The sequence below is a fragment of the Phyllobates terribilis genome, unplaced genomic scaffold (genome assembly GCF_046119375.1).
Source record: "Phyllobates terribilis strain yellow unplaced genomic scaffold, ASM4611937v1 Scaffold_7__3_contigs__length_470593459, whole genome shotgun sequence".
In the NCBI taxonomy this organism is placed as follows: Eukaryota; Metazoa; Chordata; class Amphibia; order Anura; family Dendrobatidae; genus Phyllobates; species Phyllobates terribilis.
The window spans coordinates 379,335,748-379,361,889 of record NW_027362767.1 but is presented as its reverse complement, the minus strand read 5'-3'; the positions used below and the strand labels follow the sequence as shown (position 1 = coordinate 379,361,889).

Genomic DNA, 26,142 nt, shown 5'->3' with positions numbered 1-26,142 from the left:
GATCAAAACTTCTGACATATCACTTACTCTTTAATGAAATCTCTGTGTGGGAATTATGCATTCAAAAAGTTTTCAACATTGTTAATGTAGCGCCCCTGCTGCGCATGAGTGCCACAGATCCTAGAGGGGTGCATGGACGGATTTCTCCACAAGAGGCCCTCACAGCATACACACACCTCCACCTTCCACCTCAGACCACCAGAGGGAGCTCGTTAGGGATATAAATAGGGAAGGTGGAGCTAGGCACTGAGTAGTTCCTCTGGAGAGTTCAGCAAGTACAGGTCTGAATACAGAGTCGAGCTCAGTCTGTGAGGAGTCTATAGAACACAGCTAATAGTTCAGCAGTGGAGCACGAGGCTCCTGCAAGCTAGACTCAGGGAGCTCAGTTAGAGCCCAAGGCGTGCCAACGCCATAAGAGCAGTGAAGCGCGGCAAGCTGCCGCTAGTGTGTATAGCCTAGTTAGGGCCTCGAGCAGGCCGAAGGCTAGAGGAGTGAGTAGCATTGGGGGCAGAGGATCTGTACAAGCTCACCCCAGAAAACATATACCGGACACCGGGTCCTCGTCTACAGGGCCATATATCCCCCTGTAGAGACAACCGGAGACCCCTGGAAGACTTCAGGTCCCAGGAGCACCCAAGATCTGATACGTACCAGAGCCAGGAGTCACGGAGGCCCCGCAAGCTGGGAGCGTGTGCTCCAAGAGAAGGCCCTACCACAAAGTCAGCCGGTGCAGGACAGAGACAAAGTTAGGCCTAGCTACAGGCAGGTCAGAAACTTACTACACAAAGGCAAGAAACAGGAGGCCCTATACCCGCTCACTGGGGAGAATCCTGATATGCACCCTTCACCCTACAGTGCTCCGGAATGTGCCTGGACTTCCATCAGTAAAAGGTACTGAAGTGAATTGTGTGTGTTTGCCTATCCTTCTTCAGTCCCGGCTGGGTTTCCCCTGTCCTGCATCCCTTCATCCACGCTGCCCTGAGGTCTAGCTCCACCTGTGGCGAGCTATACCACCCAAGCTTCCTTAACACCAGCCTCAGTGGGCTGCCGCAGCGCTGGTGATCCTCACCGGACACCACAGGTGGCGTCACGAACTTTCATATAATTGTCCACCCTTTTAAAGAGAGGCCCAGGGTACGGGCCCGGGAGCTGTCTACCTCGACATCCCCAAGACCAGGCAACAAGGCCCGGGCGCCGAGTCATCCCCATCCCCTGGGCGCGTCATCTCTTTCCTGGCGTCACGAAAAGGATCCCGTGCCCGCTGCAACGACGGAGTGTTATGCCCGTTGCCAACGGGTACTGTGCGCCTTTATTCTGAACTGTGTATTTAACTGTGGCGAAGATTGCCGCCATTGTTGGGCCACCGAGCGGGAAGAAGGGCGTAACCGCGGGAAACTGAGAGGCATACCTGCAAAAGCACGCGAAGCCCCGGACGCGCCCCACGCCTCGACGTCAAACCAGAAAGCGCTAGGTCCTGGAAGGAGCGTCGCTGAACGCTCTGACGTAGGACGCAAGTGACGCAAGGTCCTGAGGAAGACCGTCACCTGCGGAGATGCAGCCTACCGGAAGAAAAGAATAGAAGGTAGGCCACGGTTCGCTAGGGGGGCGCCAGGATGTCTGAGGAACAGCACAACGCCGGAATACCGGTTAACTGCACTGATGCTCAACCCGCGTCCGACGCCCCTGTCATACCTATGGCCCTACCGTTCATCCCTGGAGTGAAGTGGCTCCCCCAGTACAGCGGCAAACCAGATACCCTGTCTGGATTTAAATGGAAAATATGCGGTATACTGGACATGTACTCTATGACAGGCAAGCAAAGAGCCGCTGTTGTATTCGGACAACTGACTGGTGCTGCGGAGCGAGAAGTAGAAAACTGGTCGGCCGCAGACCAGGAGTCAGTGTCCGCAATCTTTAAAAAGTTACAGGCTGTCTTTGAAAATAGTACTGAGACAGACCTCCGGATGAGGTTCTACAACTACTCTCAGCAACCGGAGGACAGTGTTCGGGACTATGCCTGGCGTTTACAAGGGGCCCTGCGGGCTCTGAAACAGGTTAGTCCAACCAGCATCAACGATGAAAATAAAATGCTGAAAGAACAGTTTATCCGGGGACTGAGGTCCCAAGAGGAGAGCAGGACTGTGCGTTGGTAGTCCCTGGATCATCCAGATGCCACCTTTGACACCCTTAAGGACATGGCTATAAAAGGACTGCAGCCCCTGGAAACAACTGCTATCCAATGTTACCAGGGTGGGGCCACCCCAGTACCTGCAGCGTCCACCTTTTCCCACGGTGGCTGCTGAGGCCAAGGTTTTAGCAACGTCCCCTAGTGAGCTGGACAGCCTGCGCTCTGAAGTGCGTCAGTTGAGCAAAACCCTGACCACTGTGATGAGTGCCCTGCAGCTGCGGACGGAGCCCGAGGAGGAAGGAAGGATCCTGCTAGCCGACAGCCCTGAGGATGTCCTCTGGATGAGAAGGTGGAAGAGGACAACGCCTCCCCCTGGGAGGATCAGCGACCAACGCCGTCCACCGAGGGACCCTGTCTGCCACCGCTGCCACAAGTCAGGTCACACCATCCAGAGCTGTCCTTTAAACGAGAAAACCCTGGGTCCGAGGGCCAACATCCAGGAATAGACTCAGCAGGCCCCTCAGACTGGCACAGCAGGTACGTGGGAGGAAGACCTTTCCTGTCCATAATCCTGAACTGCATTGCGATACCTGCCCTGCTGGACACTGGATCTCAGGTAACAATTATGTCTGATGTCCTTTACAAGAGATACTGGTCCATGGACAGTCTCCAACCCCCGAACCCAGATTTTTCTGTATATGCCTCTAACGGCCTCCCTCTTAACCTAGTTGGGGTTAAGGATGTGACGGTAAAGGTGGGGAGAATGGAGCTGAAGGACCAGGGACTCATTGTAGTAGAGACTGTCTCTGATGACTCAGGACTGAATATGGTACTAGGCACTAACATTGTTGGTAACTGTTTGGAGGAAGTGGTGTTTTTGCTCCAACAGCTCGCTAACGCCGCCAGACCGGCGCAGAGAAGAGCGATCCAGAAGGAGACCCGGGCCCTGATGTACCAGCAGCAAGTAAAGCTATCCGGTGGTGAGATTGGTAATGTGCGGGTAACAGACCCCATACCCATTGTGATCCCCCCAATGAGTGAAATGCTTATCTGGTGTAGAGCAGCAATAGGTCTTAAAGGACAGAGCTACCAGGCGGTAGTAGAACCCCTTAGCTCAGAGCACAGACCTACACTCTTAACTGCCAGAGGGGTAGTGGATGTACGCAATGGGAGGGTGCCCGTCCGCCTTCTCAACTATGGGGAAGATGAGGTCTGGTTACCACGCTATGCCACTGTAGCCAAGTTACATGCTGTAAATAACAACTCCATTCACACGGCGGAGTCCTTAACCTCACCAGACGAAGTGGAGGATAATGACCCAGCAACCCAGGTGGAGGATTGGTGTCAACAGCTCCATGTTGGGACAGACACCACTCCTGCCCACCAAAAGCAGGGTATACACCGGGTGGTTGAGGAATACGAGCAAGTATTCAGCAAGCACCCACTTGACTTTGGGAGGATTAAGGGGGTACAACATCACATCCCCACTGGTGATCATCCACCCATCAAAGAACGTTACAGGCCTATACCACCAGCACACTACCAGAAAGCCAAGGAGATGTTGCACGACATGAAGAAGGCAGGGGTAGTAAGGGATAGTTGTAGTCCCTGGGCAGCTCCCCTAGTTCTAGTCAGGAAAAAGGACGGAAGCATGAGAATGTGTGCAGATTACAGACAAGTAAATCCCGTTACACATAAAGATGCATACCCTTTACCACGTATTGAGGAATCCCTGGCTGCCTTAAAGTCTGCAAATTACTTTTCCACCCTTGACCTCACTAGTGGGTACTGGCAAGTAGCTGTGGCTGAGGAGGATCGGGAGAAGATGGCCTTCACCACCCCAATGGGGCTCTGCGAATTCAACAGTATGCCGTTTGGACTCTGCAATGCCCCCGAAACGTTCCAGAGATTGATGGAGTGCTGCCTGGGACACCGCAACTTCGAGACTGTGTTACTATACCTGGATGACGTGATAGTGTATTCCAAGACTTATGAGGACCACTTGAAGGACCTGGCGAAGGTATTTGAGTCACTATCCCGGTATGGGATGAAGCTGAAGCCCTGAAAGTGCCACCTGCTCAAGAGAAAGGTACAGTACCTGGGGCATATTGTCAGTCCAGAAGGGGTAGCACCAGACCCGGAGAAGGTCACTGCCATCCAGAAGTGTCCGGAGCCGAAGAACCTCAAGGAGGTGCGTCAGTTCCTGGGACTAGTAGGATACTACCGGAGGTTTGTAAAAGACTACACTAAGAAAGCAGCCCCTCTGCAAGACCTCCTGGTAGGACAGTCCCCCAAAGGCAGAAATCCCCCATTCCACTGGGGTAAGGAGCAAGCCGAGTCATTTCAAAAGATGAAGGAGATCCTGACAGGCAACGAGATCCTAACCTACCCTGACTACAGCCAACCGTTCCTGCTGTATACTAATGCCAGCAACGAAGGACTGGGAGCTGTCCTAAGTCAGAATCAGAATTGCCAAGAGAAAGTGATCGCATATGCAAGCAGGAAGCTCCGCCCGACTGAGAGGAACCCAGAGAACTATAGCAGCTTTAAGTTAGAGTTCCTGGCCTTGGTCTGGGCCATCACTGAAAGGTTCAAGCACTACCTAGCCTCCAGCAAGTTCACTGCCTACACTGACAATAACCCTTTGACCCATCTTGAAACAGCCAAGTTAGGAGCCATGGAGCAGCGATGGATGGCTCGGCTGTCAAACTACCAATTCACAATTAAATACCGGGCGGGCCGCAAGAACGCCAACGCCGATGCCCTGTCCAGGATGCTTCACCAGTCAGACACAGAGGAAGAAGTGGATGACCTGGAAGAGATTGAGCTACCTGCCTTTCACCGGAATGGGATGATCCACGAGCAACGAGCCTCCAGGAGGCAGCGTAGGAAGACGTTAAACCCTTTGCCTCACCACAGCTGGAAAGAGACCCAGGACAGTGACCCGGTTGTCAGCCATATCAAGGAGCTGAAAACTCAAGAAGGTTCCTCCCTGGAGAAGGAAGCGTCTCTGCAAGCAAAGCAGCTGTGGAACGAGAGAAGCCGGCTGTTTATCTACCGTGAGAAACTGTGCCGGAGGTATGTCAATCCTAAAACCCATGAGATGGTATGGCAGATAGTAATCCCCAAGACAAACATCCAAATGGTGTTGGAGGCCTACCACGATCAGGCGGGGCACTTTGGCTGGAAGAAGCTAGAGACTCTGCTGAAGTGTCGATTCTACTGGGTAGGAATGCGCAGCTCCATTGAGAGGTGGTGCCGAAACTGTGGACCCTGTAGCCTTAGAAAAAAAGACTACAGCAGCCAGATGGCACCCCTGCAACCCATCAAGACAACTCGACCTTTGGAGATCGTGGCCCTGGACCATGTCAAGCTGTCACCCAGCAGGTCAGGATATTCCTATGCCCTGACCATGGTGGATCACTACTCCAGGTTCCTGGTGGTCGCCCCCGTCAAAGACCTGACGTCAGAGACAGCAACAAAAACGTTCTAGGCGTGTTTCTGCAGGCCCCATGGATACCCTGAGCAGGTGCTAACGGATCAAGGCCCGGCCTTTGAGGCTGAGTTGTTCAAAGAGTTCTGCCATCTCTACAGGTGTAAAAAGATCAGAACTACACCGTACCACCCACAAACCAATGGCCTCTGTGAAAAGATGAACAACATCGTCATCGACCTGCTGAAGACCTTACCACTTGAGGAGAGGAACCAGTGGCCAGACCTACTACCTGACCTGGTAGATCTGTACAATCACATACCTGTAAGTTCCACCAATTACACTCCAGCATATCTCATGAGACCAAGACCAGGAAAGTTGCCCATGGACCCGGAGCTCGGTGTTGTAGAACCGGAAGCAGATGTGACCACTGAGGACTGGGACACGACCAGACAGGAGCAGTACAGAAGAGTACAAGCCTGTGTCGAAGACAGTCTCACTCGGGTGAGGGACAAGCAGGATGTTAGAACCCCCCTGTTAGCTTTTGTTTCTATCTTGTGTTTTGCGGTCACGTGACCATCTTCCTATATATTCCGGCTCCGCCCTTCTGGCTTTGCTGGACTTCAGTGTTGTTTTGACTGTCTCTCTAGCCAGGTGCTTTTGTGCCTATCTATCTCTAGTTTGCTTGATCCTCTGGGACCTCTAGTACTTTTGTCAGTTTATCTTTTGCTCTGCAACAACTTCTGTTAGGAGGTGTCCCATTTTTGTCCCAGTCCTTAGTTCTTTTAGGGACCCCTCCCTTTCTCTATAGATGTCCGTTCAGACTAGCCGAGGACGAAGGCGGGTCTGTTCACAAGGAACAGGTTGCCCGCTACAACGTAGGGACTCAGCTTAGTCTTACTGTAGGGACAGTTCTTTCCCTAGTTTATATTGCAGATCATAACACAGGAAGCTCAATACAACAGAGGTGCCCCAGCAGAACCCTTCACACCTGGTGCAGTAGTGTTAAAAAGGAAGAGAAGAAACCACAAACTTGATGACCAGTGGGAAAGAGAACCCTACACTGTGTTGAATTCAAGATTTGATAATAAGAAAACCTGCCTAATTAGTAAAGACGGAGGAATAACAACTGCAACGGTATCTAGAGACCATCTGAAGTTGTGTGCAGACCTGCTAAAGCCCCAAGAAGAAGTGCCTCTCATTATCCCGGAGAAACCTAAAGAAGCAATAATCCATACTGATTTAGGAGACTTCCCGGCAGATTGGCCTCAACTGGGAGGAGCAGTAATAATCCCTGTGATCCACTTCTTTCAACAGCCAGAAGACCCTCCACAGCAAGTAGAGCCTGTAAGTGCTTCAGAAGAGCCTGCTCAAGAAGAATCCCCAGAAGAAGGATCCCCAGTTGGAGCAGAGCAAGAAGGCCCAGCCAATGGTATACTTGTCCGTCCTGTAAAGAGGTTAAGGCAACCCTGCAGTTCCCCAACACTAAGAACGGACAGAATGGGAGGTACTGCGAATACTAGTGCCTCACGCATCCCAGTACCAGGTCTACACGTAGTACACTAGGTCAGACCCCTGTTAGATACAAAGAGTAAAATAGTTAAACTTCTGATAAGTGTAAATAGTTACCCCTGGGGTATTATACAGCATTGTATTGTATATTACTGTATTATCTTGTATATTGCCATGTATTCATTGCCTTTTATATGCATTTAACTTATATTTTTGCCTTCATTAATGGACAATTCGAGTGATATGGACACTTTACCAATTTACTTCTCATTACCCGTATGGGTACCTAAGAACTCTGTAGCTGAGGACTATGTGCCCAAAGACTTTTCTTTGTAAATATTTGCACTCCCAGGAGTGCCCCATTGAGCAACCTCTCCAGAAGAGACTTGGACTTTTAGGTTGCTTATACATATATCTATTTATTACTTATTAATGTTATATGCAACGTCTAAGAATGCGCCTCCCATAAAGGGAAGATTGTTATTGTTCATGCTATATTGTTGTTTCAAAATGTACTTCAGCCCAGGAGTGCTGAGCTTTGCTAGGGGGGAATGTGGCGCCCCTGCTGCGCAAGAGTGCCACAGATCCTAGAGGGGTGCATGGACGGATTTCTCCACAAGAGGCCCCCACAGCATACACACACCTCCACCTTCCACCTCAGACCACCAGAGGGAGCCCGTTAGGGATATAAATAGGGAAGGTGGAGCTAGGCAGTGAGTAGTTCCTCTGGAGAGTTCAGCAAGTACAGGTCTGAATACAGAGTCGAGCTCAGTCTGTGAGGAGTCTATAGAACACAGCTAATAGTTCAGCAGTAGAGCACGAGGCTCCTGCAAGCTAGACTCAGGGAGCTCAGTTAGAGCCCAAGGCGTGCCAACGCAATAAGAGCAGTGAAGCGCGGCAAGCTGCCGCTAGTGTGTATGGCCTAGTTAGGGCCTCGAGCAGGCCGAAGGCTAGAGGAGTGAGTAGCATTGGGGGCAGAGGAGCTGTACAAGCTCACCCCAGAAAACATATACCGGACACCGGGTCCGCGTCTACAGGGCTGTATATCCCCCTGTAGAGACAACCGGAGACCCCTGGAAGACTTCAGGTCCCAGGAGCACCCAAGAGCTGATACGTACCAGACCCAGGAGTCACGGAGGCCCCGCAAGCTGGGAGTGTGTGCTCCAAGAGAAGTCCCTACCACAAAGTCAGCCGGTGCAGGACAGAGACAAAGTTAGGCCTAGCTACAGGCAGGTCAGAAACTTACTACACAAAGGCAAGAAACAGGAGGCCCTATACCCGCTCACTGGGGAGAATCCTGATATGCACCCATCACCCTACAGTGCTCCAGAATGTGCCTGGACTTCCATCAGTAAAAGGTACTGAAGTGAACTGTGTGTGTTTGCCTATCCTTCTTCAGTCCCGGCTGGGTTTCCCCTGTCCTGCATCCCTTCATCCACGCTGCCCTGAGGCCTAGCTCCACCTGTGGCGAGCTATACCACCCAAGCTGGCTTAACACCGGCCTCAGTGGGCTGCCGCAGCGCTGGAGATCTTCACCAGACACCACAGGTGGCGTCACGAACTTTCATATAATTGTCCACCCTTTTATAGAGAGGCCCAGGGTACGGGCCCGGGATCCGACTACCGCGACATCCCCCAGACCAGGCAACAAGGCCCGGGCGCCGAGTCGTCCCCATCCCCTGGGCGCGTCATTAACATGTGATAAAGGGACTTTAATGTCTTGCATTTTGTAGCTCTCCTTTAATGGTCCCGCTCCTATGTTTCATCACTGAAATAACCTGCAAAGCCTCTGCCAATAAGATGTGAACCATATGATTTTACTGATATAATCGTGATAGTTTGCTTAATGTCTACTTTATGTAAAAAATGCAAGTACGAAAAAGTATAATATGCTCCTCCCCAAAATGCACTCCACATAAAAGAGAAAATGCCGAAATTGGAACCATTGTGTCCCTATAGCCGCTTGACATACAAATTCATATAGCCACTGCCTTTCTAGCCTCCAGCCTCTGCCATATAGGTCAGAGAAACCCTGGAGCTAGTTTGGACTACAAATCACATTAAGTAATATTTTTTTCTATGAATCCCCCAAAAATACAATTTAGTGTAATTACTACTATTTTTACTGACTCATTAATGCATCCAAACATTTTTATTAATATTTTATATAATCATAGTTATTGCATTTTATTTATGTATATTATACACAAATTACCTGTAAAATAGACATTTTAATTTCTCAGCCATACATCTAACGTTTTCACATACTAATTATAATAATCTTTATTTCTGGAGTCAACATGAAAAATGGCGGTCCATATTCCTATCGGAGGAGAGAACAACCTGTGCAAGGAGGTCTAAGGTAGTGGTTTCTACTGTCTACCAGATGACATGTAAGAGGTTACGCTCCTTCATATAAATGTCTCACAATTACGGGTGGATTGACACAGTTGTGAGGAATTTTCTGAAGAACCATGAATGAGGTCATACTTGGCAAGCACCGCCTCGTCATTAAATTAGCAGTTAGAAATCAAAGAGTCCATATACTGTTCTTGTACAGGATATAGCTCTCGCAGGAGCACAATAGCCCATTTACCATGATGATCTCAGTTGTCAGACCTGCACTAAGCAAATATGAGGGCCTATCCAAATGAGATAGGTCCTCCAAAAAGAGAGAAAGGCTCATTGTAGCTGCTACATTATGGCTACTCCATAAAGGATATAAATCAGGAATTCCCATTTATTGGCTTAACAGAACATAATAAGGTGTTATGAATGAGTTTTGTAAACCTGTAATGTCTATGAGAACGTTTCCACCTAAGCTGAAAAAGCTGCAGATCTGGAACCACAAAGAAGTTGTACTCAAAATGTGCCAACAGTTTCTCTGTGCAGAACCTGGCGGCTCTCGCTTCCTTTTCTCAAAAGACGGTGAGGAGGAACATACTTCTAGATAGAAAGCCTAACATTTTCAGATTATAGTATGGTTTCTCGTTCTCTACTTCGTTCCTCTTCTAATCTCTTATATTGTTTTTTTACTGGTACCCTGCAGTCTTCTTCATCTATCCATGGAATTTCTTCTTCTACTAAATTTCTAATTAAACTATCCATTCCACTCACATCTTCATTATTCCCAAATATTTCTTTTAATAATTTCTGCTTTATAGACCTTTGCCTTTTGGACTGCTCCTCATCACACCTGAGTTCTGATTCTCTGCTTTTAATCTCTTTTCCCTGCATCATTTCAGATAGACCTTTCTCCTGATGTACGTCAGCTCTACACCGATAGACCTCTTTCTCCCACTCAGTTCTCAGCTCATTGTCTTTGTTACATTGAATAACCTGCATTCCAACCACGTCATTGACGTCTGTTGTGTTGTTTTGATCCACCTTTTCTATTTTCTCAATTTTACTCTCTACGACTGTTGTTTTCCAATCATTTTGAAGGTTGTTGATTCCGCGGGTAAGTCCCATTTTGTGTTTTATCGAATAATCCAGATTAATCGTACATTTCATCAGTCTTCTGGATTCGTCAACCGTAAAAGGAAAATCGTGAGAGAGAAACTTTTGGAAAACCTCTGGATCTCCATCCAAGTCCAAAAGGTTCTTCAGCCCGGCTTTCAAGGAAAACAGTTCCTTGCTGTTTTCCTTAAACATGTCCCACAGGAGATAATCATTGAATCCTTCCTTACATCCTTGTTGTTCTTCATCCTCCAGACATTGGAGAATCCAGCTCAGTCTACAAGGCCACTGATTGCAGAGAACGACCCAAGCAGCTACAGATTTGGAAGACATGTTGCCCCATGGTATTTTACTCAGCATCATTAGGTGGACCATAACTGGGATAGCATTGACAATTCGTTTCATTTGACATATGCTATCAGGAATGTATTCATGGAGAACTTCACGCTCACTATATAGGGCATAAAATGCCTCCTGGATGCAGTAAGCTGGTTGATAAGGTGGTAGGTTCACCTCTGGCTCTTCATCTTCTAAGAGGTCGTCTCTAAGCAGCTTCATGGGTTCTGTAATTCCAGTCTTGGTGCCCCGATTGACATCATTCCTGCAAGGCCAATCAATAAGATCTTCTGTCCTTTGTACAGCTTTCTTCAGAAGTTGCAGCTTTGTCTTCTTACCAAGAGCCGGAACAGAGAAAGGCAACGTGACAGTGCGGTTGAGGAACATGTAACCATTGTCTGCCATACCTTTGAGTGAGCTTGCATTCTCTAAACAAGTGACGATGATGCTGGGGTCAACTACCAGTATGGAAATAAATGGAGATCTCTGGTCAGATAATAGAGTGTTCATAGCATCCAATACTCCAACCACTTTGTCAGGTGCACAGAGCTCCAGACTGGTGATCTGTAAGACCACCCGGATCTTCTGCTTCTGGAAAATTTCCATGAATTGAACCATTTGGCTTATCAATTCAACCTCTTTTTTCACCTCATTCATGAAACCCATTTGAGAACTAAATTTCTCGCTATTGACCAGTCGCTCGATCTTATGCTTTTGGCTAATTATGACGCTCTTGCCCAACTTAAACAGAGTCATGACAATTCCTGATCCTGCCACTACAGTCATTAAACTCCCAAAAACTGTTGACACTCTCTCTTCACCTCCATGGCTATTAGATTTGATTGGTATAACCAGTAGAAGCAATCCAATGAGAAGCAAGACAATACACACAGCCAGTATAATGCAAAAAGTCCTTCTGATGGTCCATTCTCTGCCATCAGATTCTAGATTTCTTTTAGGTTTGCAACCCAAGGCGTTAAATATACTGTGTGGAAAAACTCCGAAGTTCCGCCGTATTTCCTCGCAGAGTGTGGTGACCAGGCCAGCCCACAGCCGGTCACTGCCTGCATACTGCCAAGCGCTGAAGTGTACAAAGATGAACTTAATACTTTTGCGTTCTAGGTGCCGTTCAGTTATTAAAGGGCAGTAGAAAAATAGACGCCAAAGTAGATGTAGGAAGCCCCATCCGGTGGCTTTAACTGTGGCTTTCTCCAAGTTTTTTTCTTCTTTTTCTGTTATACGTGATGCTTCCTCCCGCATGCATTCTGCAAAAGATAAATGAGACTAAAATATAAGTCAAATGAAAGAACAAGAGATCAAATAATAGTACAGTATAGACGCATTGACTGTGTATAGAATAATAGATGTATAATATCTGCTTACTTGTGATGCGATCCAAAAGCATGTACACCCTGCCTCCGAATGGGGCGTATAAGCCAACAGTAACTGGTGTAGCCACCTGACATAATGCTTTTGACAGACAAGCACAATAGATGTCATCTTCTGTCTCTTTTCCTTTAAGAACAATGCAAATTCACATTTTAGATAACTCAAGATGATTCTCAGTCATTAATGCGAAATTCTATAATTGCCGTTAATTAGGAAAGCTGTACTTGGAGCAATGCAAATGTTTTACTCACTATACAAGTACTTTTCCATGTGGAGTTAGCTACCCTATAAATCAATGTCAGATTGACTTTGTCAAAAAACAAATCTGATTCCTCATCACTGTAGACATATGTATACAATTCCAGGCAACTAAGGTTAAATTCCCACAATAAGTTTTTTTTTCATATGTGCATTTTTGCTGCCTAAAAAACGCAGCGTATTACAGTTCTGCAAAGTGGATGGGATTTATAGATACTTCATGCCCACTGTGTTTTTTTTTAAACCCTCCTTGAACTGACCTTTTGAAACCCATAAATTTATCTTGTGGGTTTGCCAACTTTTATGTGCGGATTTCCCCTTAGGATTGCATTAGATGCAGAAAATGTACAAGTAAAAAGCTCATGTAATCCGCACATGTTATTAAACTTTTGTCAATGCCAAATACTAAGAAGTATCATAAACAAAGTAGCTTAATTTAAAACTTGACGTGCGGAGAAGAAACAAAAATGGTAGCAATAAAAACGCATGTAAAAAAACGCAATGGAAAAACTGCAAGTAGCCTAATTTAGCAAATTGGTGCAGAAATGGTGTAGAAAATCTGCAACCTCAAAAAGTCACCAAAAGCTCATTGTGGAAACTAAACTTAAGAGTTTGTGTTTTTTGGTATATTTAATTAATAATGCTGTTGTGTTTCTATTATTTGGTATTCATTATTATTTATTTGCACCTGGAGTGTGTATAGGTTTTTATAGAAATTCATAGGTCTGCATAGCTACTTTGGAAAGAAGTTAGTCAATAATTTAATAAAGGCTACCTGCTTCCTTATTTCTTTTTCAGATGCATGTGTGCAACAGAAAAACTAGTTGTGAAGGAAGAAATAGCCCATTTATTTACATAGCACTGGAAAAACATTTCATTCAGATTATGTAATTAACTAATTTTTCAAATATCAACAGAAGATTTGTCACTTAGGTAAATAAATAATCTAAAATACAGCTTCCTTAATATTAATTCTCTATTACCATTATTGAAATCTACACATTGGAAGCTTATGCTCATTTACCTTTTGTTGCCATTTTGAACCAGAATTTTGAATAGCGGCATTATTCGTGATTCACGGTAGAATTCATAACTATAAAGTGAGAAACATAGTATTAGTATTGAAACAAAAACTCAATAAACGCACAGTTTGTACATTTTATATTCTCAGCCTCGTTCACACCGTGCAAATGTGTTGTTTTTATAGTTTGTTTGTTTTTGAAGGGAATGTGTGATCAGTTAATGACCTATTATTTAAATCAAGTTTTTTATGCTAAATATATTTTTGAAAAGTTTTTAGCAATGTTTTTTTTAAATAAAAAATGGAAATCTTGCAATTTTCACACTGGCCACTGTTTTTAGTTTTTTTTAGACTCTAACGTCCTTTAGTTTTAGGAAATCCACATGTAGCTTAACAGCAATGAACAGACTCCAATCCTATCTATTGTATTGAAGCATCTAATGAGCACATGCAAAGTTCATTGTGAAAGGAGGGAGAACAGGTCAGCTGTGACATCATTTATTGTCATTGGTAGATCCTGTGTTATCAGCTGTTTATTGAGGTGTGACCTGTTATTGTAATCCTGCCTCTGATGATAATGAGTTTGCTGAAAACTTGTCCCGAAAGAACAGGAAGTAAATTGCAAGTTTACTCATTTAGTTTTTTTTTAATGCAGATTGCGCTATAAAAAAAAAAAAATTCCATAAAACTTGATTTAAACACAATAGGCTATTTTCTGATGGCATAATCCCTTTAAACCATAATCATGACCCAAAATATTTTATTCTTGTATCATATACAGTACAGACCAAAAGTTTGGACACACCTTCTCATTTAAAGATTTTTCTGTATTTTCATGGCTATGAAAATTGTACATTCACACTGAAGGCATCAAAACTATGAATTAACACATGTGGAATTATATACTTAACAAAAAAGTGTGAAACAACTGAAAATATGTCTTATATTATAGGTTCTTCAAAGTAGCCGCCTTTTGCTTTGATGACTGCTCTGCACACTCTTGGCATTCTCTTGATGAGCTTCAAGAGGTAGTCACCGGAAATGGTCTTCACTTCACAGGTGTGCCCTGTCAGGTTTAATAAGTGGGATTTCTTGCCTTATAAATGGGGTTGGGACCATCAGTTGTGTTGTGCAGAAGTCAGGTGGATACACAGCTGATAGTCCTGCTGAAAAGACTGTTAGAATTTGTATTATGACAAGAAAAAAGCATCTAAGTAAAGAAAAATGAGTGGCCATCATTACTTTTAAGAAATGAAGGTCTGTCAGTCCGAAAAATTGGGGAAACTATGAAAGTGTCCCCTAGTGCAGTTGCAAAAACCATCAAGTGTGAAACAACTGAAAATATGTCTTATATTCTAGGTTCTTCAAAGTAGCCACCTTTTGCTTTGATGACTGCTTTGCACACTCTTGGCATTCTCTTGATGAGCTTCAAGAGGTAGTCACCGGAAATGGTCTTCCAACAATCTTGAAGGAGTTCCCAGAGATGCTTAGCACTTGTTGGCACTTTTGCCTTCACTCTGCGGTTCAGCTCACCCCAAACCATCTCGATTGGGTTCAGGTCTGGTGACTGTGAAGGCCAGGTCATCTGGCGTAGCACCTCATCACTCTCCTTCTTGGTCAAATAGACCTTACACAGCCTGGAGGTGTGTTTGGGGTCATTGTCCTGTTAAAAAATAAATGATGGTCCAACTAAACGCAAACCGAATGGAATAGCATGCTGCTGCAAGATGCTGTGGTAGCCATGCTGGTTCAGTATGCCTTCAATTTTGACTAAATCCCCAACAGTGTCACCAGCAAAGCACCCCCACACCATCACACCTCCTCCTCCATGCTTCACGGTGGGAACCAGGCATGTAGAGTCCATCCGTTCACCTTTTCTGCGTCGCACAAAGAGATGGTAGTTGGAACCAAAGATCTCAAATTTGGACTCATCAGACCAAAGCACAGATTTCAACTGGTCTAATGTCCATTCCTTGTGTTCTTTAGCCCAAACGAATCTCTTCTGCTTGTTGCCTGTCCTTAGCAGTGGTTTCCTAGCAGCTATTTTACCATGAAGGCCTGCTGCACAAAGTCTCCTCTAACAGTTGTTGTAGAGATGTGTCTGCTGCTAGAACTCTGTGTGGCATTGACCTGGTCTCTAATCTGAGCTGCTGTTAACCTGCGATTTCTGAGGCTGGTGACTCGGATAAACTTATCCTCAGAAGCAGAGGTGACTCTTGGTCTTCCTTTCTTGGGGCGGTCCTCATGTGAGCCAGTTTCTTTGTAGCGCTTGATGGTTTTTGCAACTGCACTTGGGGACATTTCAAAGTTTGTCCAATTTTTCAGACTGACTGACCTACATTTCTTAAAGTAATGATGGCCACTCGTTTTTCTTTACTTAGCTGCTTTTTTCTTGCCATAATACAAATTCTCACAGTCTATTCAGTAGGACTATCAGCTGTGTATCCACCAGACTTCTGCAAGACACAACTGATGGTCCCATCCCCATTTATAAGGCAAGAAATCCCACTTATTAAACCTGACAGGGCACACCTGTGAAGTGAAAACCATTTCCGGTGACTACCTCTTGAAGCTCATCAAGAGAATGCCAAGAATGTGCAAAGCAGTCATCAAAGCAAAAGGTGACTACTTTGAAGAACCTAGAATATAAGACATATTTTCAGTTGTTTCACACTTTTTTATTGAGTATATAATTCCACATGTGTAAATTCATAGTTTTGATGCCTTCAGTGTGAATGTACAATTTTCAAAGTCATGAAAATACAGAAAAATCTTTAAATGAGAAGGTGTGTCCAAACTTTTGGTCTGTACTGTATATAGTTTACTCATTTATTAATTTTTTTACATTCCTCATTATTATTTTTCTATTTTTTATTAGTCCTCCTGTGGAATATGAACCTGAGAACGCTTGTACAATATAATGCAAAAGAGTAATACTGCAGTGTTTTGTAAAATCTACAATCCCCTATGAACCTCATTGCTGTAAAACATGGCAGACACTGAAGCCTTCAGTATGCCCATGATGACCATGACAATGCCACAGACACTCTGCAAATGATGGTTGTTGGATAGGTCACCGAACCCCATTTCCAACCTCTTAAATGCCTCTGTAACAATTGACAGCAGCATCTAAGAGGTTAAACTACAATCTGAGCTAGTTTCAATTTCAATGGTTAGACTCAGGTGTGGACTGTATAACACAGCCATCACCTATGCTGTGTTACCTGTGCTGAGCCCACTTCGTATATGCAGTGCATACCTTCGCTGTACATGTACGGCAGGTGTCGTTGGAGGAAATCTAGCACTTTCCCGGTTGCTTATGCCAGCCCTGATTCATAGCCTCCTCTTTTACTGTAATTGACCTTGTAATATGGAGACCCACGAATCACCATACAGCAGCACATGGACTCATTTTATAATATGAAGCCACAGTGTTCATACTACAGTAGCATGTAAAAGTTTGGGCTAAATCTTTCAGAAGGTCTTTTGCAGTCAAGCGGGGGGTTCTGATTTGCCTCTCTAGCAATCCTACGAGCAGCTCTCACTGAAATTTTGCTTGGTCTTCCAGACCTTATCTTGACCTCCACTGTTCCTGGTAACTGCCATTTCTTAATTAGGAAATGGAAACTTGAAAACGCTTGCTATCTTTTTATAGCCTTCTCCTGCTTTGTGGGCCTCCACCATTTTCATTTTCAGAGTGCTAGGCAGCTGCTTAGAAGAACCCATGGCTGCTGTTTTTTGGCACAAGGATAGAGGAGGCTGTCTTTTTATGTAGCTGGGAAATTTGCATCACCTGGCCTTTCCTAACGATGATAGTGAACAAACCATAATCTCCGAGTGCGCCCAAACTTTTTTATCAGCCCATTTTCCTTTTTGTAATTTTTAAAATGTAAAATATGACAATTTTTTTTTTTGCCTAAAATACAAAGGAGATGTGTCATCTTTAACTTTAGCTCTTTTAGAAATCATTTCATCTTCAACTTGCCCAAGTGTTCACAATAACAGTAATTTTGACCAAACTTTTACATCCCACTGTATATTTGTAAATGGATATTTACAAATGGTTCCACTTCACACTTCTGATCACTCGTGGCTTGACAAAGGCCCTATGTGGCCGAAAGGTTGCATGTTATTTGCTTTGTGTATGCTGTAACTAATCAATTGATTAATCGGAGGAGAACATTTGGTGCCTTGTATTTTGGGCCTTTTGATCACATCATGGTTTTATTAATCACTACTTACTTCTAAAATGTAATTCAATGTTCAGAATGCTATATTGTAATGATATGGCATATATCATGGTAATCACTCCGTTGTCATAATTTTAAAAGTTTTTTTCTCATTTTCTCTCCTCCAACCCCCTGTACCTTGGCTTCCTGCCTGCCGGGGGTTTGTGCACTCCTGCAGATTGACAGTTTTGATCAGTCGCATGGGACTGATCTGTGTGCTCTCCCCTTCAGCTTTGCCTCTACAGCCTTGTGGAAGAATTAAAAATTCCTCCGTTATTGAAGACAGAGAGAATTTTTAATTGGGGAGGAAACTGCTAAAATTGCTTGTTCTTACAAGAACTTTGCAATCTTATCCATTTAACAAGACCAAAAAATAACCCTTTAATTCACAGTAGCTGCTGACGCACGGATTTCTATCAGCTCACACATTCTCTCCTCGGTTCCCTTTCAAGTATTTACCAGGTGTATTTGCATATAAAATGTAACACTACCTGATTAATTATACACATATTTCCCCGCGCTGATTTTATTACATTTTTCCTTACACTTCACAGTTGTAACTTCCTCCTAATCTATACTCATTGCAGCAGGTCTGACGAGTCAGCTACAATTAAAGTATTTGCAATTACGTAGCCAACAGTTGCCAGATGGATGATACACTTCTGTGCCAGGTATTTGCTTACTCATGTGTAATCATGCTGTACTTCATTGTACTACACTGTTTTTTTTAGATTCTCAATCCGACATGTCAGATGGGTTACTGGAAGCATGGTGCACTGATAATTTATTAATGACCAGCTTCTATCACTCGTTAGACAAAATGGTTTATATACCTGGACTTACAATAATTCTCCAAGTCTCATCCAAATAAAAAGGCCCCCTAGGGAATTTATAATATCTTTGAACATGCAGATACAATTTAGGGTTAAAAAATAATTAAAACATATTTTTTTTTATGGGTAAAGAAGCCTGCAATTCAAGTATAGTGTTAAATATTGAAAGTGGGTCACACAAGAAAGGAAAGAAGTTGAAAGGTATAGTGGTTCCCAACTAAAGGCTCAGAGGTCACATATGGATCCCAAGCTCCCTGCATGTGGCACACCAGTTGCCGGTACTGCTGTGATTCAATAAATCCAGCGATGCCATAGTATTACCAAAACTTGGCACCGGGATTAGAACCACATGATCAGTAGTTGACATCTGGATGTCTCTTTAAATTACGTCCTTGTAGATTAATAGACTGTCCTAGAGTGTTCATCAGAAGAATGCAAGACTACCTCCATGAACTTGATAGATGAAAGGGATAAGAGGTCTCTTATACACTGACGAGAGCGAAGCTTTGTGTTTGGAGATAATGAGTTTTTGGAATCTTAACCATTTCTCAAAGTAATGACTCATTCGCACGACCGTGTCCCTCATATGTGTTTTAAAGGATAGCACATGGACACACTATGGCCCATGGTCCACTAAAAATAAAGCAGAGACACGTATAAATTTGGGCCAATTCACAGACCAAACTCATATATTCCGAGTCTGTCCATGAAGTGAGGCCATCCAAGTTGAATCAGTCAGCTGCCCATTACAAAACTTTGACGCGTGAATGCTGCCTAGTGAGGGTTCGGCTGATGAAGAGCAAAACAAAACAATTAAACCAATAAAACAATTAACGAAAAACACTATCGAGTCATTGTGTGACTAATCGTATTGACATTCCTAATTAATAAAAGGAAAGTATGTAGTTCACTCTATTTAATTACCCTGGTGGAGTGAGTGGCCATGTTTACCCAGGTAGATTATTATTATTATTATTTATTATTATAGTGCCATTTATTCCATGGCTCTTTACATGTGAAAAAGGGGTATAATACAAGAACAATTACAATAATCTTGAACACAGTGACAGCGACTGGTACAGGAGGAGCGAGGACCCTGCCCGCGAGGGCTCACAATCTGCGAGGGATGGGTGAGGATACAGTAGGTGAGGGTAGAGCTGGTCGTGCAGCGGTATGGTGGAGCGTGGTTACTGCAGGTTGTAGGCTTGTCGGAAGAGGTGGGTCTTCAGGTTCCTTTTGAAGGTTTCCACGGTAGGCGAGAGTCTGATACGTTGGGGTAGAGAGTTCCAGAGTAGGGCGGAAGCACGGGAGAAATCTTGTATACGGTTGTGGGAGGAGGAGATAAGAGGGGAGTAGAGCAGGAGATCTTGTGAGGATCGGAGGTTGCGTGCAGGTATGTAACGGGAGACTAGGTCGGAGATATATGGAGGAGACAGGTTGTGAATGGCTTTGTATGTCATGGTTAGGGTTTTGAACTGGAGTCTCTGAGCAATGGGGAGCCAGTGAAGGGATTGACAGAGAGGAGAGGCCGGGGAATAGCGGGGGGACAGGTTGATTAGTCGAGCAGCAGAGTTTAGGATAGATTGGAGGGGTGCGAGAGTGTTAGAGGGGAGGCCACAGAGCAGGAGGTTGCAGTAGTCAAGGCGGGAGATGATGAGGGCGTGCACTAGTGTTTTTGCAGATTCATGGTTTAGGAATGTGCGGATCCGGGAGATAATTTTTGAGTTGGAGTTGGCAGGAAGTGGAAAGGGCTTGGATATGTGGTTTGAAGGAGAGTTCCGAGTCCAGGGTTACCCCAAGGCAGCGAGCTTGAGGGACTGGGGAGAGTGGGCAGCCATTGACGTTGATAGATAGGTCAGTTGGGAGGGTTGAATGAGATGGCGGAAAGATGATGAATTCTGTTTTGTCCATGTTAAGTTTTAGAAATCAGACAGAGAAGAAGGATGAAATAGCAGACAGACATTGTGGGATTTTGGTTAATAAGGAGGTGATATCGGGTCCAGAGAGGTAGATCTGTGTGTCATCAGCATAGAGGTGATAATGAAAGCCATGAGACTCTATGAGCTGTCCCAGGCCTAAGGTGTAGATGGAGAAGAGCAGGGGTCCTAGAACTGAACCTTGGGGGACACCGACAGATAGGGGGCGAGATGAGGAGGTGGTGTGTGAGTGGGAGACACTGAATGTCCGGTCTGTTAGGTATGAGGAGATCCAGGATAGGGCCAAGTCTGTGATGCCGAGAGATGAGAGAGTCTGGAGTAAGAGGGAATGGTCCACTGTGTCAAAGGCAGATGACAGGTCTAGGAGGAGGAGGACAGAGTAGTGTCGCTTGGATTTGGCGGCTAGTAGGTCGTTGGTGACTTTAGTCAGTGCAGTTTCAGTAGAATGGTGCGGTCGGAAACCAGATTGTAGAAGGTCAAAGAGGGAGCAGGAGGAGAGGTGGGAGGACAGTTCAGAATGGACATGTTGTTCCAGTAGTTTTGAGGCATAGGGGAGAAGTAATATGGGGCGATAGCTAGACACGGAGGATGGGTCAAGGGAGGGCTTTTTGAGGATGGGTGTGATTGAGGCATGTTTGAAGCATGAGGGGAAGACACCAGTTGTTAGTGACAGGTTGAAGAGGTGGGCTAGGGCTGGGATGAAGATAGTGGTAAGGTTTGGGATGAGGTGGGACGGGATTGGGTCAAGTTTACAGGTGGTGAGGTGTGATTTGGAGAGTAAGGAGGAAAGTTGATCTTCAGAAATGGTGGAGAATGTAGTTTTGGAGGAGGAGGGTTGAGTAGGTGTGGGGAGGGGGGGTGGGGGCTTTAGGAAAAAACTTTGTCTGATGGTGTCAATCTTCTGCTTGAAGAATGAGGCAAAGTCTTCGGCTGAAATAAGAGGAGAGGGAGGAGGCACTGGGGGACGGAGGAGAGAATCGAAGGTGTTGAATAGTTGTTTAGGGTTGTGAGACAGGGAGGATATGAGAGATGCAAAGTATGATTGTTTTGCTGCAGTGAGTGTGGACTTGAAGGTAGTGAGGGACTGTTTGAATGCGATGAAGTGCTCATGGGAGTGGGACCTTTTCCATCTACGTTCAGGAACCCTGGAGGCCCGTCGCAGTTCTTTAGTTAGGCTGGTGTGCCAGGGTTGTCTGTTGATTGTGCGAGCCTTGGTATGCGTGAGGGGGGCGACCGAATCGAGAGCTGCAGCTGTTGTGGTGTTGTATAAAGTGGCAGCAGCATCTGCATCATGTAAGGAACTAATGTCTGTAAGAGGGAGGAGGGATTCAGAGAGAGTGTAGGTCAAGGTGTTTGAGATTTCTACAAGGGTATGCAAGTTTGTGGAGTGGGGATTGCTGCCCGGGGAGGAGAGAGAAGAGAATGTGAGTAGGTTGTGGTCAGAAAGAGGGAGAGGTGAGTTAGAGAGGTTACATAGGGAACAGAGGCGGGTGAAGATGAGGTCCAGCGTATGGCCGTCTTTGTGGGTGGGTGTGGAAGACCACTGAGTAAGACCAAAGGAGGAAGTGAGGGATAGAAGCTTAGAGGCAGCTGAGAGGGAAGTGTCAATGGGGATGTTAAAGTCGCCCATGAGGATAGTGGGGATGTCAACGGAGAGGAAATGAAGTAGCCAGGTGGTGAAGTGGTCAAAGAAAGTGGTGGTTGATCCTGGGGGGCGGTAAATGACAGCTAGTTGGAGGTTGGATGGGGAGTAGATGCGCACGCAGTGCACTTCAAAAGAGGGGATAGTAATTGTGGGTGGCAGTGGGATATGGGTGAAGGAGCAGTTTTCTGTGAGGAGGAAACCTATTCCTCCACCGTGCTTGCTGGTGGGGCGGGGGGTATGGGAGAGGTGGAATCCGCCATACGAAAGTGCAGGAGGAGAGGCTGTGTCGGAGGGGGTGAGCCAGGTTTCAGTGATGCCGAGGAAGGAAAGCTTCTTAGTGATGAAGAGATCGTGAATGTAGGAAAGTTTATTGCAGACAGAGCGAGAGTTCCATAGAGCTCCTGTTAGGGGGATTGGGGAAGCGGGGGCTGGGCGGATGGGTATAAGGTTAGAAGGGTTACGAGAGTTTGGGATAGATATAGATCGTGGGTAGGAGGTGGAAGTGATTGTAGGGATGTGGTGAGGAGGGCCGGGATTTGGAGAGATGTCGCAGAGAATGCGTTATTAGGTGGGAGCAATAGAGGGCATGAGGTGGCTGTCTGTGTTTGGAGACAAAGGATTGTATGTTGTGGAATAGCTCTGAGGAGGAGGTGAGATGGGTGGGGAGAATGGAGGGAGAGATGAAGAGTTCCTTACTAGGTGTAGGGATTAGGGGTGGTTGAAAGAAGTGAAGGATTAAGGGGGTGAGAGTGAAAACAAACACAAACATTGTTTACTGTGACTTAGTATCCAGGTACCTTCAGTTCACTTCAGATTCAATTCAGAATTAATTCAAATTTCAGACACTTCAGCTAATGGACACTTAAGCTGAGGGACACAGACTGAAGTCTGACACAGACTCCTAGTTCTCAATATATGGGCTACAGAATGCTGTGAAGCAGATGGGAGTGGTCTGTGCTCATCTTGATCAGCTGACTAGATTGAACCAGATGCTGGATGCTCAAGACAGAGTAAACAAGGCCATAAATGAAAGTGGGGGGTGGCTGGGTCACATACCAGTAGGACATAGGGGTAGAGAAATATAGAGAAATCTGCATGGGAGTCAAGACGGAAAAGTTGGGTGACGTACCATTAGAGAATTGGAACAGAACGGTATAGGGAAGACAGCATGGAATTCAGCATGGGAAAAGTTGGGTGACGTACCATTAGAGAATTGGAACAGAACGGTATAGGGAAGACAACATGGAATTCAGCATGGGAAAAGTTGTGTGACGTACCATTAGAGAATTGGAACAGAACGGTATAGGGAAGACAGCATGGAATTCAGCATGGGAAAAGTTGGGTGACGTACCATTAGAGAATTGGAACAGAACGGTATAGGGAAGACAGCATGGAATTCAGCATGGGAAAAGTTGGGTGACGTACCATTACGTCAGGATTCAATTTAACTTCCTCTGGACCAAACTTCTAGATCCAAAGGATCTAAAGGCCTTGGTAAAAATAAAATTAAAGCTAGTCAAACCCCCAGATTTTGGCAAGAATGACCGAGCATGCAATGTGAATGGAGACATTGCGGCTTTTATCGACAGATGATGTCGGGAAGAAAAGGATCAGACATGTTGAATTATGATGCTCTAGTTTCCCATGGAGGTTTTAGCTGCCAGCAGGTTATTCCACTCTCCCTATTGAAAACAGATGTATGCCTGGTTAAGCCAAGTGTGTATGTGTATAGGGATGTCGGGAGACATAGCTGCTGACCATATGGATGATAGTTATCTAAGGTGTGCGGACACCATTAAAGAGTGTGAATTTTGAGGATAGGTGATGACTTGTCAGTGGAGGTCCCTCCGCTGGGACCCGCACCAATTGTCAGAATGGGGAACTTTTATCACTGTAATAATGGAGCATCAGTGCGCATGTGCAATATGTACTCCATTCATACCCCACAGCGATGCCTTCAGTGTCATAGAAAATTAATAGAGCGGTTGTCAGGCGCCCGACCGACCACTCCATTCTGTAACAGGGATAATAGTTACCTGTCAAGATTAAAAGTTCCCCCATTTGCCAACCGATGGGGGTTCCTGCAGTCGGACCTCCTCCGATCAGCAAGCTATCACTTATGTTGCGGATAGGTGATAACTTATTTTAACCAGACAACCCCTTTAATGATATCATGATAGTATCAAATTGGCAAATCATCACTTATCCATAGGAAAAGTGATACCTTACTGATTGTTGGGGGGGTCCAACTGCTGGGCTTTGTATAACCCCATTTGTTAGGAATGGAGGTTGGCCATGTGCACCACTGTGCTAGCCATTGATTATCGGATTGTTGGAGAAAGCAATGGAAGAGAAAGGAGTGATTAAAGAGGAACCTGTCACCAGTTTTTTGCTTTATAAACCATGCCCTTTAAAAATCATGTAAATGGGGGTTCCAACACCCAAAACCATTTTATACCCTTAGAGGTGCCCCTTCATATCTCTGAAAAAGTGATTTATTCTTGTCCCACGCTGCATGCAAATTGTGTGGTCCGGTCCGAGGGGCAAATCAGGATCACGTTGAGCGCCACCTCAGTCCGTTCAAATGGCGCCTATTCTATCTGGATGGAAGTAGATGATGTCTCCTATGTCATCCACACTGTTCTCGAAGTCTCACGCCGGCTTTACTTGTTCATCATCAGCTCCATGGCTGCTCCTTAGGACAAAGTGATCTGCGCCTGTTCATGTCTCTGACTCCACTGCGCAGGTGCGAGACTTCGAGCGCTGTATGGATGATATAGCAAACGTCATCCACTTCCATCCAGACAGAAGAGATGACGTTGGAAGGGACCGGGCCGGTGCTGAGCACGATCTGGACCGCGCAATTTGCATGCAGTGTGGGACATGAATAAAGTGCTTTTTCTGAGCACCTCTGAGGGTATAAAAGGGGTTGTAGAAACACCATTTATGTTACTTTAAGTGATGAGCAAAAAAACTGGTGACAGGTTCCCTTTAAATATTTTCTCAACCTCTGCTCCATTCAGATGGAATCAGTGGGGGTCCCAGCAGTCGGACCCTCAGCAATCATTCAGTGATGACCTTTTCTTTGGACAGGTGATAGCTTACCAACTTGGAACAAACCCACGGGCAGCTTGAATTAGACACAGGCTGCAGTGGTCCTTGGCTTGACAAAAATAGGGTATATTTACTCAGATCGCCATGGACTTGCTAAACCTAAAAGACCAAAGTATCTGCCATGGTTTACATGCTGCCGATACTGGTCTTGACTACCATAAACAAATGTTGGCTACCATGTGCCTATGGAAAGTGTTTTGAAGCTATGTTCTATGTAATCCAACTTTGTAAAATATTCTTTTTTAGAATACTTAAATAGATACCCAAGAAAAAAAAGAAGAATCATCAAGCTACTCACCTGTATTTTGTCCTACCAGTACAACAACTCAGCCGAAGATGCCTGAATGGTGTCAGCAGGATCCATGAACACCGAGGATCCTTCTCTCTTTGTGACAGACCTAGAACAAGTGTATGCTCCTGTATGTTCCAGGTCTTATAGATAGCTACTGTATAACATTACTAAACTTTTAAATAACTCCACCCTGTGACCCATGACAGCATCCGTAAAACTTGCCAACTCCCTTACTTTTAACATTCAAGCTGCCAGTCCGGTTCATCTAGTCCATAATTATAATTACTCCAAGGAATAATCACGTATTTATAACAGTGAGAGAATTTTAGGACTAATATATAAACTCTCTATAGGGCATGGATAAGCGACTGGCCATTTTCCCAAAATATTGATTTGAATATTAATAATACATATTAAAGATTAATACTTACAGTTACTTTGTGACTTTATGGGATCTGAGCTTTCGCAGTCCAGAGTTTATTTTTCTTTTTCACATGTTCTAATGATATATTGCTCCATGAAAACATACATTTGTTCTGCTTCCTATGAAAATATT

At 45.1% G+C, this 26,142-nt stretch overlaps 1 protein-coding gene across 1 annotated transcript; it reads right to left on the bottom strand.

Moving 5' to 3' along the window:
- Positions 1–9,275: 9,275 nt before the first annotated feature.
- Positions 9,276–25,753, bottom strand: LOC141154883 (NTPase KAP family P-loop domain-containing protein 1-like). The gene is made up of 4 exons (XM_073641413.1): positions 25,593–25,753; positions 13,540–13,608; positions 12,252–12,383; positions 9,276–12,133 (listed from the first exon to the last, which is right to left on the bottom strand). The coding sequence occupies exons 2-4, from the start codon at positions 13,550–13,552 to the stop codon at positions 10,047–10,049; spliced, it is 2,232 nt and encodes a 743-aa protein (XP_073497514.1). The 5' UTR covers positions 13,553–13,608; positions 25,593–25,753; the 3' UTR covers positions 9,276–10,046.
- Between the last annotated feature and the right edge of the window lie 389 nt (positions 25,754–26,142).